This window comes from Carcharhinus amblyrhynchos, chromosome 11 (assembly GCF_965287045.1).
Source record: "Carcharhinus amblyrhynchos chromosome 11, sCarAmb.v2.hapA, whole genome shotgun sequence".
NCBI lineage: Eukaryota > Metazoa > Chordata > Chondrichthyes > Carcharhiniformes > Carcharhinidae > Carcharhinus > Carcharhinus amblyrhynchos.
The window spans coordinates 86225829-86238838 of record NC_137334.1 but is presented as its reverse complement, the minus strand read 5'-3'; the positions used below and the strand labels follow the sequence as shown (position 1 = coordinate 86238838).

General features: G+C 44.3%; 1 protein-coding gene across 1 annotated transcript in view; it reads left to right on the top strand.

Moving 5' to 3' along the window:
- The window catches only part of LOC145349767 (contactin-associated protein-like 5), an 803770-nt gene that overhangs the window by 619697 nt on the left and 171063 nt on the right, over positions 1 to 13010 (top strand). Inside the window, exon 18 of the mRNA XM_080198309.1 lies at positions 1442 to 1681. Within this exon, the coding sequence (XP_080054435.1) occupies positions 1442 to 1681 (240 nt within the window). The remainder of the gene's footprint in view (positions 1 to 1441; positions 1682 to 13010) is intronic.

The window sequence follows — 13010 nt, the reverse complement described above, 5'->3', positions numbered from 1 at the left end:
TCCCCTATGTTTTAAAGTTTTTAAAGTTTACTCTTTAGTATCACAAGTAGACTTGCATGAAAACTGAAATGAAGTTACTGTGAAAATCCCTCTAGTCGCCATACTCCAGTGCCTGTTCAGGCCCGCTGAGGGAGAATTTAGCACGGCCAGTGCACCTGACCAGCACGTCTTTCAGACTGCAGGAGGAAACCGGAGCACCCGGAGGAAACCCGTGCAGACATGGTGAGAACATGCAGACCCCACAGACAGTCACCCAAGGCTGGAAGTGAACCTGTGTCCTTGGAGCTGTGAGGTTGCAGTGCTAGAGTACTGCACTGTGCCACCGTGCCGTACTCTATGAATGGTATATTTTGTCTGTATAGCACTCAAGAAATAATATTTTTCACTGTATCCCAACACACACACACACACACACACATTCACTCTCATTGGGGTGATTTACTAAACACTTAATTACCAATTTTCTCTTTGATCATAATAATTTAGGTGTATTATCCAGAAAGCACAATGAAGCAAAGATACCAACAGGTGAAGTTTAGCATGATTTAGCTGATTAGCGTGATTAATCTAAAACAGAGTATAACCAATTAATTGTAGAAAAACCAACTTACATGCACACAGCTAAAGTACAATTTGTCCTTTCCAGTTCCTTCTGACAATCCCATTACCATGATTATATTGCCTTAATTAGCTCAGTGCTATTTCTGAACACTTACTTTCAGAAATTGTGCCATTTCTCTTTATCTCTGGATTCATCCGTTGCCTGTACAGAATACATTATTTACAACCCCATATTCAACAGAAAGCTGTGTTAATCCACTGTGTGCAAATCAGAGAGACTCCCCAGGATACTGTGGTCCTCAGGTGGTTTGGAGTCTTGTTCTGACAAATGTTTCATGGGTTCTGAAGATTATTCCCATTTTTGAATTAAAAGAAGCTGTGTAGAAGAGAGAACTCTTCGGCTGGAGACACTTGTGTCAAATGAAAAAAAGTCGACATAAAAGAATAATTGCCCAATTTTATCTTTTTTTTCCAGATTAACTATGCTTATTTGATTAGGGTTCATTATGGAAGTCTGGTGGCACAATGGTTAGCACTGTTGCCTCACAGAGCCAAGGACCTGGGTTTGATCCTGGCTTGGTCTACAGTCTGTGCGGAGTTTGCATGTTCTCCCTATGTTTTGCATGGGTTTCCTCCAGGTGCTCTGATTTCCTCCCACAGCCCGAAAGACGTGCTGGTTAGGTGCAGTGGCCATGCTAAATTCTCTCTCAGTGTACCTGAATGTGCACAGGTGTACGGTAACTTGGGGATTTTCACAGTAACTTCATTGCAGTTTTAGTGTAAGCCTACTTGTGACACTAATAAACAAACTTAAACTTAAATTTGGACATGGAGGAGTGTACACGAAGGGACTTAAAAGTGTAATTCATTTTAATTCCAGGAGGAACAGCATCGAGGCAGAAGGGATTCCTCGGGTGCATTCGGTCTCTGCAATTGAATGGGGTGACGCTTGACCTTGAGGAAAGAGCGAAAATGACCCCTGGGGTGAAACCAGGCTGCCCAGGACACTGCAGTAGTTACGGCAACCTGTGCCACAATGGGGGGAGATGCATGGAGAAGTACAGTGGCTATTTCTGTGATTGCAGCTACTCTGCCTATAATGGACCATTCTGTAAGAAAGGTAGGACATTACATTCTGGCACTGCAAATGTTTAATTAAAGCTGGACATTGGATTCCTTGAATGACACATGGCTCACACACAATATAATTTAGTGTTATTGAATGGTGTAATCTAATAGCTGTTGGTAAAATTGTGTATAATGAATGCTTTAATTTTTCACAAGGGTGCCATTACCTTGTAAGGCAATTCGGATGGTTAATTGAACAGGGCAACTACTATGTTGAAAACCATTTGCTAGCAGACCATTGTGACTTATTACTCACTCAGGATAATCAGCTACAAGAGTGTACATAATGTTTGTGTTATCTACGTACAACTTGGGAGATCCCTCAGAAGGAAGTGATGACAATTACCTTACAAAAAAGGCTGGCAAGAAGCTGTGGCACAGTGCATAGGAGAGGAGCAAAGGGTTAACATTGGAGATGTGACAATCTGGAACATTCCACCATAAGTGGCTGATGGCATTGCAAGATTCAAAATGGCTTTAGCATTTTTTGAGACACCAATGATGTGGAGATGCTGGTGTTGGATTGGGATAGTCACAATAAGAAGTCTCACAGCACCAGGTTAAAGTCCAACAGGTTTATTTGGTCCTTCACTCACCTGATAAAGGGGCAGCGCTCCAAAAGCTCGTGCTGCCAAATAAATCTGTTTGACTTTAACCTGGTGTTGTGAGACTTCTTATTCAGACACCGAGATCTAGGTTATTCATAAAATCCCTGCTGTGCAAAGAGAGACTGTTCAGCCCATCAAACCTGCACTGACAACAATCCCAGGCCCTATCCCTGCAACTCCCGTATTTAATCTGTTTCTCCTCTGGCACTAAGGGGCAATTTAACATCATACACACAATATTAGCAACTTACCAATCCACCTAACCTGCACATCTTTGGAATGTGGGAGAAAACTGGAGCACCCAAAGGAAACCCATGCAGACACTGGGAGAACGTGCAAACTCCACAACATCACCCAAAGCCAGAATTGAACCCGGGTCCCTGGGCTGTGAGGCAGCAGTGCTAACCACTGTGCCATTGTGCCGCCCATTCCTAGCATTCCCTTGCCCACATAATAACAGAACCAGACATATTGAAATGAAAAATGACCTTCTTCCCAAATGGATTTGCCTTCATCATTGGCAAGCTGTGATCAGTATCTCAATCTCTCCTGTGAGGGCCAGTCCTATATTTCGATGGGTGACTCACCTCGTTGTTTCTATGGGTACTGTTTGTCTGGTTCTCCAAAACTCCCACCATAAGTTGAGCAGAAAACCCTGAGGACTGCGTTAGGGCAGAGGGTGCTTACAGGGGTAGATAACTATCTTTAGGCATTTCTCCTTGAGGATATCCTTGAGAATATCCTCTATTGGATATTCCATGTGTAAAATTTAGTCACATAAAATGATGCTCAATATCATAGAAGAAAAGGGTAGACTGTCAACCGGGAAACTCGAAGTCAAGTCTGAGATTTCCAGTTCGTGTTAGCTTATTCCTCAATATCATTCCTAGCTCAGAATCTGTCCTGGCAATTTGAGTTCATGTTTTGTGGGTTATTAGTTGTGACTTATGGATTACCAGTCCAGTAGTGTAACTACTTTCCGAACATATTTTAGGAGCACAAAAAACATAAGAAATAGGAGCAAAAGTAGGCCATTCAGCCCCTCAAGCCTGCTCCACTACCCAATAAGACCACGGTTGACCTGTTTGCATTGTATTCAACATGCCTATCTACCTCCAATAACCTTTGGTTCCCTCACCTGGACAAATGTGAGGTGATGTGATTTGGAAGGCCTACTGCTGAAGGAAAGTATACAGTAAATGGTAGAGCCCTTCGAAATATTAGCGTACAGAAGGATCTAGGCATGCAGGTCCACAGTTCCTTGAAGGAAGCAACTCAGGTGGACAAGGTGATCAAGAAGGCATTTGGCATGCTGGCCTTCATTGACTGAGCCTTTGAGTATAGGAACTGGAAAATCATGATGCAGCTGTATAAAACTTTGGTTAGGTTGCATTTGGAGTATTGTGTACAATTCTGGTCATTACACTACCAGAATGATGTTGATGCATTGGAAAGGGTGCAGGAGAGATTTACCAGCATGCTGTCTATTTTGGAGGATATGGACAATGAAGAAAGTTTGATCAAACTTGGATTGTTTTAATTGGAGCAACGGAGGATGAGGGAGGGACCTGATAGAGCTTTACAAGATTATGACAGGCTTGGAAAGTGCGACACAGAGGATGGTGAATGCTTGGAATGTACTGCCAGAGGAGGTGGTGGAAGCAGATTCTATAGCAATGTTCAAGAGGCATCTGGTTGGAACACGAATAGGCTGGGAATGGAGGCATATAGACCATGTAGAGGCAAAAGAATATTAGATTAGAGAGGCATTTGTGCCGGCACAGACTTGGTGGGTCAAAGGGCCTGTTCCTGTGCTGTACTGTTCTGTATTCTAAATGGCCAATGAGGGACCATCTACCGCTTTCATTGACATTTTTCCTATGTTTGGCTGCTTGTGGATGTGCGTGAGGACAATTACTGGGATTAGTCAACACTGAGGAGGGCTGTAGCAAATTATTAGAAGACATTAACCATCTTGAAATTGGCCTTATGAATAACAAATGAATTTTGACATAGATCAATGTTTATCAAGAAAAATTGGGAGTTCTGTTCACAGAATCACAGTATACAAGAGTGCAGAAGAGGTCTTTCGGTCTATCGAGTCTGCCCTGCGCAAGAAAGGCCTTGACCTGCCCACCTAATCCCACTTGCCAGCACTTGGCCCATAGCCTTGAATGTTATGGTGTGCCAAGTACTCATCGAGGTACTTTTTAAAGGATGTGAGGCCTCCCGCTTCCACCACCTCCCAAGCAGTGCATTCCAGAACGTCATCACCCTTTGGGCAAAAACGTTTTCCCACAAATCTCCCCTAAACCTCCCATCCCTCATTTCTAACTTGTTTCCCCTCTTAACTGATGCGCTTCAACTAAGGGAAACAGCCGCTCCCTATCCATGCTGTCCATGTCTCTCATAATCTTGAACACCTCAATCAAGTCGCTCCTCAGTTTTCTCTGCTCCAGAGATAACAACCCAAGCCTATCCAACCTCTCTTTATAACTTAAATGTTCCGTCCCAGGCAACAGCTTGGTGAATCTCCACTACACCTGCTCCAGTGCGATCACATCCTCCCAACAATGTGTCAACCAGAACTGCACACTGTGGCCTCAGCAAAGTTCTATACAACTCCATCGTGACCTCTCTGCTTTTGTAAAAAATATCCCGACTGTTAAAGGCAAGTGTGCCATATGCCTTTTTCACCATCCTATTAACCTACCCTTCTGCCTTCAGAGATCTATGGGCAAATACACCAAGGTCCCTTTGTTCTTTGGAACTTCCCAGTGTCAGACCTTTCATAGTATACCTCCTTGTTTCAAAAGTCTATCACCTCACACTTTTCAGGGTTAAATTCCATCTGCCACTTATCCACCTATTTGACATTCTCATCAGTACCTTCCGTAACCCAAGACCTCACTGTTAACCATCCCACCAATCTTTGTGTCGTCAGCAAACTTGCTGATCTTAACCCCCACATATTCATCAATGTCATTTATATAAATAATAAATTGCGGGACCAGCACAGATCCCTGTGGTCACTGGTCACAAGCCTTCGGTCACAAAAGCAGCCAATTATTTACTTAGAGAATAAGAACCGATGTGAAATAGAGGAGCAAGAGGATCTGTGAGTACAAATACACAAATCATTAAAAGTAGGGAAGTTAGGCCTGTCGAACCACGGTTAGACAACGCTTATACATTGAGTACTATCCTAGTCATCGCACTTTGAAAAGTGGGGACACTGGAATGAGTCAAAAAGGATGCAGAAAAGTGAGGACATCTTTTTTATTCTTTCATGGGATGTGTGTGTGTGGCTGGTGTCCCTAATTGCCCTTGAACTGAATGTCCTGCTTGGCCATTTCTGAGGACAGTTAAGAGTCAGCCACATTGCTGTGGGTCTGGAGTTGCATTGGCCTGACCGAGTAAGGGTGGTAGGTTTCTTATCTTGATGGATATTTGTGAACCAGATAGAGTTTTACGACAATTGGTGATAGTTTCATGGTCACCATTATTGGGACTCGTACTCAATTCCAGAGTATTTTAAACATCATTGGATTTAGATTCTGCCAACAGCCATGGTGGGATTTGAGCCCTTGTCCACGAACATTAACTTGGGTTTGTTGGAGGGCTAAGTTAGTAACGTTGCCATTGCGCCACCATCTGTACATAACGGAAACCAGGCGGTGTTTCTTTTCTCTTGAAAGGAAAATGTTATTTGGTGACCTATCAAAGGTCAACCAAAAATATGAAAGGTTTTGTTAAAGTAAACAGAGATAGACTTATTTTATTTTAGAGGAAGAGCCAAACAAGAGGCCATCAATATAAGATAGTCACTGAGAAATTCAGCAGGGAATCCAGAAGAAAAACTTATTTGACCAGCAGATGATAAAAATGTGAACCTCGCTACCAGAAGAAGTGGTTGAAGAGAATAATTTCAATGCATCCCAGCACACAGGTGCAATGGGAATACAGGATTTTTCTATCAGAGAAAACGTGGGAAAAAGCTTAGAACATAGAACATTACAGCACAGTACAGGCCCTTCGGCCCTCAATGTTGCGCCGACCAGTGGAACCAATCTAATGACCCTCTAACCTAAACTATTGCAATGTTATCCATATGCCTATCCACTGACCATTTGAACGCCCTTAAAGTTGGCGAGTCCACAACTGCTGCAGGCAGGGCATTCCACGACCTTACTACCCCCTGAGTAAAGAACCTACCTCTGACATCCGTCCTATAATTACCACCCCTTAATTTAAAGCTATGTCCCCTTGTGTTAGCCATCACCATCCAAGGTAAAAGGCTCTCACTGTCCACCCTATCCAATCATTTGATCATCTTGTATGCCTCAATCAGGTCACCCTCATAACCTTCTTCTCTCCAGTGAAAATAACCTCAAGTCCCTCAGCCTTTCCTCATAAGACCTTCCCACCATACCCGGCAACATCCTGGTAAACCTCCTCTGCGTCTTTTCCAATGCCTCCACATCTTTCTTATAATGCGGCGACCAGAACTGTACGCAATACTCTAAGTGCGGCTGCACCAGACTTTTGTACAGTTGTAACATGACCTCACGGCTCCGAAATTCAATCCCTCTACCAATAAAAGCTAACACACCGTATGCCTTCTTAACAACCTTATCAACCTCGGTTAGAGCCTAAATGCTAGTGCGGACCATTTGGGTGGAAATGATCTCCCTCTGTGTTGTACGGCTGATGTAATCCTGTGTAATATGATATAATATTGTATTCGTATTCAAGAGGTGGCTGGATATAGCACTTGGGACGAACGGGATCAAAAGGTTATGAGGAGAAAGCAGGAATAGGCTATTGACGATCAGCCATGATTGTAATGAATGGCGGTGCAGGCTCCAAGGCCCAAATGGCCTCTTCCTGCTCTTATCTTCTATGTTTCTATGTAACACTCCTGTGAAGCTTTTTATTATGTTACAGGTGCTCTACGCCCATACATTTTTGCTGTTAACCTTGCTAAATTTGCAAAGAATTTCAATGTATTTGTTAGCCATGATATGACCTTTGAAATCCTGAGGATTAGATTTATTAGCTGGAATTCTCCCCTAAAAAATCTAAGTGTTGAATCCGTGTGAGAGCTGGGATAATTCACGTTTTTCTTTTCAGTGGGAGTTCAGAAAAGAATCTCCCACACTCTGTGCGCTGCAGAATTCACCAGTGTGAATATTATTACAAATCAGTGGGTGGGGCCTATTCTCGCTGGCGAGGCTGGCAGCATAGTGATGAGTGGGCCATTGCGCACGTGCTAATCCATCAGCGCCGAGATCGACACATGCGAACTAGCCCCACACTGCCGGCCTCCCATATGCTGGCCAGTTCGATTGCCCCGTGACCCCCGCATCACCGGCTCTCCACCTCACCGTGACTCAAACACTGGCCCCCCTACCCATTCCCAGGCCAGGCCCAACTCGCCCCCTCCCAGCCTGCCCCAATCTCCAGCATTCCCCCTCGATTCCGCCCCCTCTCCGACAACCGACCACCCCTCCTCCCCCCATAGTTCCAACCCTGGCCCCTGCAGTTCCAACCCCAACCCCAGCCAGTCCAGACTCCACCCCATGCAGTCCTGACCCCAGCCAGCTGACCCCCCTCCCCCTGTCCACCCACCCCAGTCGCTGGCCTCCTTCCTAACCCCACCAATCCTGACTGCAGAGTGGTAGCAGGAACCCCCCTATCCCCACTGATTGCCCCATCCCCTAAGCCCTACCCCATAGGTCCCACTCCCCTCGGCACTGCCCCAGGTCAAATGGAAAGTGCTGAGGTGCCCCCATGGGCATTGGCACTTTAGACAGTACCATGGTGCCCATGCCCAGGGGGCAACACCCTGTGCCACCCAACCCCCTTGGGGGCCCCTATTGCCCCCAATTCACTCCAGCAAGGTCAGGCTGCTAACTCCCCGAAAGTGGTCAACTGCTGTAAACCCCACTGGGGTGAAATGTGCCCCAAGGTGGGGGTTGTTGCCCGAAGACTTCAGTCCTCCCTTAGACCTCCCTTAATCTGGCACACTTAAAATTCTCTAAATTTGCACCCTTTTATTGTGGACTCCAAGAGGCGTAGACAAATGTCGTAGGTGAAAGAAGGATTGGTATGAGGCACTCACTGAGTGTTAAAATGGGCGGCGTGGGCTTGTAGGGCTGAAGAGCCTGTTTCCTGGGCTGTGTTGTTCTTTGTTCTTTGTCCTGGGCCCGCAAATTCTAATTAAATGCTATTTAAATTATTTTGGTGCCTCCCCACTCATTTCCGGCGCAGAGCCGATGCCGCTGGAAACCGTACACAAGAAGTTTCCACCGGGACTGAAACGCATGTGCGAATTCCACACGTTACCCTGATAAAGATTCTCCCGGCTGCGGGATGCTAGAATCGCCCCTATTATTTGAACTCTCCTTCAATAACTTGACTTCGTCCTGCGTAATATATGCTGGTGTTTTCCCATCATGGGTATCGAGTTGATATATATTTGGAGATATACAGCAGGGAAACGGGCCCTTCGATCAAACTTGCCCTTGTCGGCCAGGTTTCCTAAGCTGAACTGGTCCCATTTGGCCCATGTCCCTCGAAACATTTCCCATCTATGTACCTGTCCAAATGTCTTTTAAATGGAATTGTACCTACCTCTACCACTTCCTCTGACATACACTCTCTGGGTGAAAAAGTTGCCCTTCAGGTTCCTTTTAAATTTTCCCCCTTTCGCCCTAGACCTCTGCCCCTCTAGTTTTCGACTCCCCTACTCTGGGGAAAAGACCTTGGCTATTCACTTTACCTCTGTCCTCATGATTTTATAAACCTCTATAAGGTCACCCCTCATCCTCCGACTCTCCAGAGAATAAGTCTCAGCCCACCCAGCCTCTCCTCATGATTCAAACCTTCCAGTTCTAGTAACATCTTTGTAAATCTTCTTCTTCCACCCTTTCCAGTTGAATAACATCCTCCCTATTAGCAGGGAGACCAGAATTGTGTACACTTTGCATGTCAGTGGCTAACCTCAGGCACGTATTTCTGATCTTTTCTTAAAGTTTTGAAACCACATTGGCTACTTTTCAGTTCTTTGGCATTATTATTAAATTCACTGCACTTCACCAGGCTTTTAAAATAGTATTCCATCCTTCCTTCCCATTGACTCTGTCAGGACCTGATGCTCTAGAAGCCTTCAGAAATGCCAGTTTATTTTCCGATGACTATCTTTCTCCACTGATTTCATTCCATACCCTACCATTTTAATTGTCTGCTTTATAACATCTCCAGTGCAAACTGTTGTGAAATGATAATTGAAAACTTCTATCTTGCTGACAAGTCCCTTTCCCATTGCACCTCTGTCATCCTTGAGGGATCTGTCCTGTTCTTTCATACTTTCTCTTGTCTACATATACCTCAATAATCTTTTCTCCTATTCCCTTAATGCCCATTGTAATTTGCCTTGCAATTGTTAGTATCTCTTTCACTGCAGGAATATAATTTCTTGTCTCTATTGTTACTCTTATGTTCAGAAACAGTCTGATAGAAAGCTCCCAAGTCATGAAATTTTATTCATTGACATAGAATCCCTACAATAGGGAAGGAGGCATTTGGCCTATTGCGTCTGAATCAACTGCGATCCCACCCAAGTCCTATCCCCATAACCTCATGTTTACCCTGCTAATCCCCCTGACACTTAGGTCAATTTAAAATGGACAATCAACGTAACCTGCACATCTTAGGAGTGTGGGAGGAAAGCAGGGCACCTGGAGGAAACCCACGCAGACATGGGGAGTCCTGGTCCCCCCATGCCGACACTATAGTTAAGGAAGCCCACCAATGCCTCTACTTTCTCAGATGACTAACAAAATGTGGCATATCAGCTACGACTCTCACCAACTTTTACAGATGCACCATAGAAAGCATTCTTTCTGGTTGCATCACAGCTTGGTATGGCTCCTGCTCTGCCCAAGACCACAAGGATCTACAAAATGTCGTGAATGTAGCCCAATCCATCACACAAACCAGTCTTCCATCCATTGACTCTGTCTACACTTCCCACTGTCTCGGCAAAGCAGCCAGCATAACTACGGACCCCACACACCCTGGACATTCTCTCTTTCACCTTCTTCCTTCGGGAAAAAGATAACAAAGTCTGAGGCCACGTACCGACTGACTGAAGCACAGCTTCTTCCCTGCTGCTTTTGAATGGACCTGCCTTGCATTAAGTTGATCTTTCTCTATAACCTAGCTATGACTCTAACACTACATTTTGCACTTTCTCATTTCCTTCTCTATGAACAGTATGTTTTGTCTGTAGAGTGTGCAAGAAACAATACTTTTTACTGTATGTTAATATATGTGACAATAATAAATCAAATCAAATTATAGACTCCACACCAACAGCATCCCAAGGCCAGAATCAAACCTGGGTCCTTAGAGTTGTGAGGCAGCAGTGCCACTGTGCTGCTCTTGCAATTGTTAGTATCTCTTTCATTTCACAGCAGGAATACAATTTCTTGTCTTTATTGTTACAATTTCTTGTCTTGGTTGTTTTGTTGGGAATTGCATTCAGATACTAATGCAGAGGCACACCAGTGGGTATTAGGCCTATTCACGAATCTCCCCCGAACCTCAAAAACTGGCCCTTAGTGGGGAATTAAGCTGAAAGATGCTGTGTTTATGGTTAATTACATGGAAATAATATGCTTCTGTTGTGTTCTATTCTAATAACATAGTCAGCTTGGTTCGTGAATCAATGGTAGCAACAACAAGAGAAATGCTAATTAATCGCTTCATCCTTGGAAATTCCCCCCGGATTAGCTTCTTAGACTCGATACTAATCCAAGTACAAGCAAACAGCTGAGTATTAGCAACCATTATCTTCATCATACCTAGACCCAAAGCTCTAGAATTCCCTCATGAAATCTCACCATCCCTCTCCCCTCCTTTATTACTGTTTTTAGAATCTATCCCTTTTCTCCAAACTTTTAATTATTGGTCGCAGTGTCTTTTTCCATGGCTAGGTGTCAGGTTTTAAAGAAAGAGCAAAGAAAAGAAAAGCACAGGAACAGCCCTCCAAGCCCATTCTGATCATGATGCTCTAATATAAAAAAAACCTTCTGTCCTTACTCAGTCCATATCTCTCTATTCCCTCCCTTTTCATGCATTCACCCAGATGCCTCTTAAATGTTGCAGTTGTGCCTACTTCCACCATCTCCTCCGACAGTGCGTTGCAGGCATCCACCACTCTCTGGTGAAAAATGTTCCTCACATATCTCTCTTGAACTTTCCTCCTCTCATCTTGAACCTATGGCTCTTTGTAATTGAAGCTTCCACCCTGGGAAGAAGAACCTCTGACTATCCACCCTGTCCATGCCTCTCATAATTTTGTTGACTTCTATCGGGTCTCCCCTCAGCCTCCATGAAAACAATTCTGGTTTATTTAACCTCTCCTCACACCCAACACCACACAACATCCTGGTGAGTCTTCTTTGCACTCTCTCCAAAGCTTCCAAAGTGTTTTTCTGATGGTGTGTGCACTGAGGTTGCAGTGTAAGTACACTACTTACAGTCCAAAGATGTGCAGGTGAGGTTGATTGGCCATGCTAAATTAACCTTTAGGCTGGAATCTTATCTCCATTCACGGGGGCGGGATTTTCCAGTCCCGCTGCAGTGAACGGAGATTTTGGCTGGCCGCCACATTCTCCATCCTCGCTGTAGCGGGAGTGGGGCATGAATGAGCATTAAGCTCGTGCCCTTAGTATCCTAAGATGTGTAGGTTATTGGGATTAGCAGAGTAAATATGTAGGGTTATGGGGGTAGGGCCTGGCTGAGATGCTCTGTCGGAGCTTCAATGTTGATTTGATGGCCCGGTGGCCTCCTTCTGCGCTATAGAGATTCTCTGATTCTATCAATAGAATCTAGAACCATTGTCCAGCCTGATACTAGAACAATGAAGAGTCAGACTCCCCATGGGTTATCTCACTGCACTTTGAGTCTATTTCTCACTTTGAATGAGAGCATTCAATATTAATTCAACAACTGTTGTATTGTGATGACACTGTGCTTTTAAGAAATGTATTTTAATTGGGCGAGGGGTGCAATTCTCCCAGGAGGCCAAATTAGCACAATCTGTGCTGGATGTCCATACCCTCATGCCCTGCGTCGGCTTTCCCCCCCACCTCCATCACGATTCTCTGCAGGTTTTTCAAACAGGCCCTGGTATTTTGGATTCTGACATCTCTAACGCCCTGTCATAAAGTGGGATGTAGTTGGCATGATTTATGGACATTTATATCTTTGCTGATATCCGCCTCCTATGAAATTACCATCCATTTTTCTGATATAACCCACCATTTACAACCAGCACTCTTTGTCTGCTGTTTTCAAAGCGGTTCAATTGACTGCCAATTCAATTATGGATTTCTTCCAGGTTTTAACCACCCGGTCAGTTGTTCATCTCTTGGGAACCAAAGTTTTGATGTCATCAAGCCTTTTTAATAAATAACGAAATATATGCAAGAGGTGTTTGGCATTGTCCTTTGCAGTCACTTATCAGCCAGTCTCGAATCGACATAATATTTTGATGCCTTTTATTGAGCTGGCATATCTCAGTGACCTGTTTTCCAAAGGGATCATATTATGTCTTCCTTCATTCTGTTTGTAGTTTAATGATGTCTTGCTAAAAGTGTTTGTCCTCTACACTAATGACATGAACCTTCAAATGCCAATAAT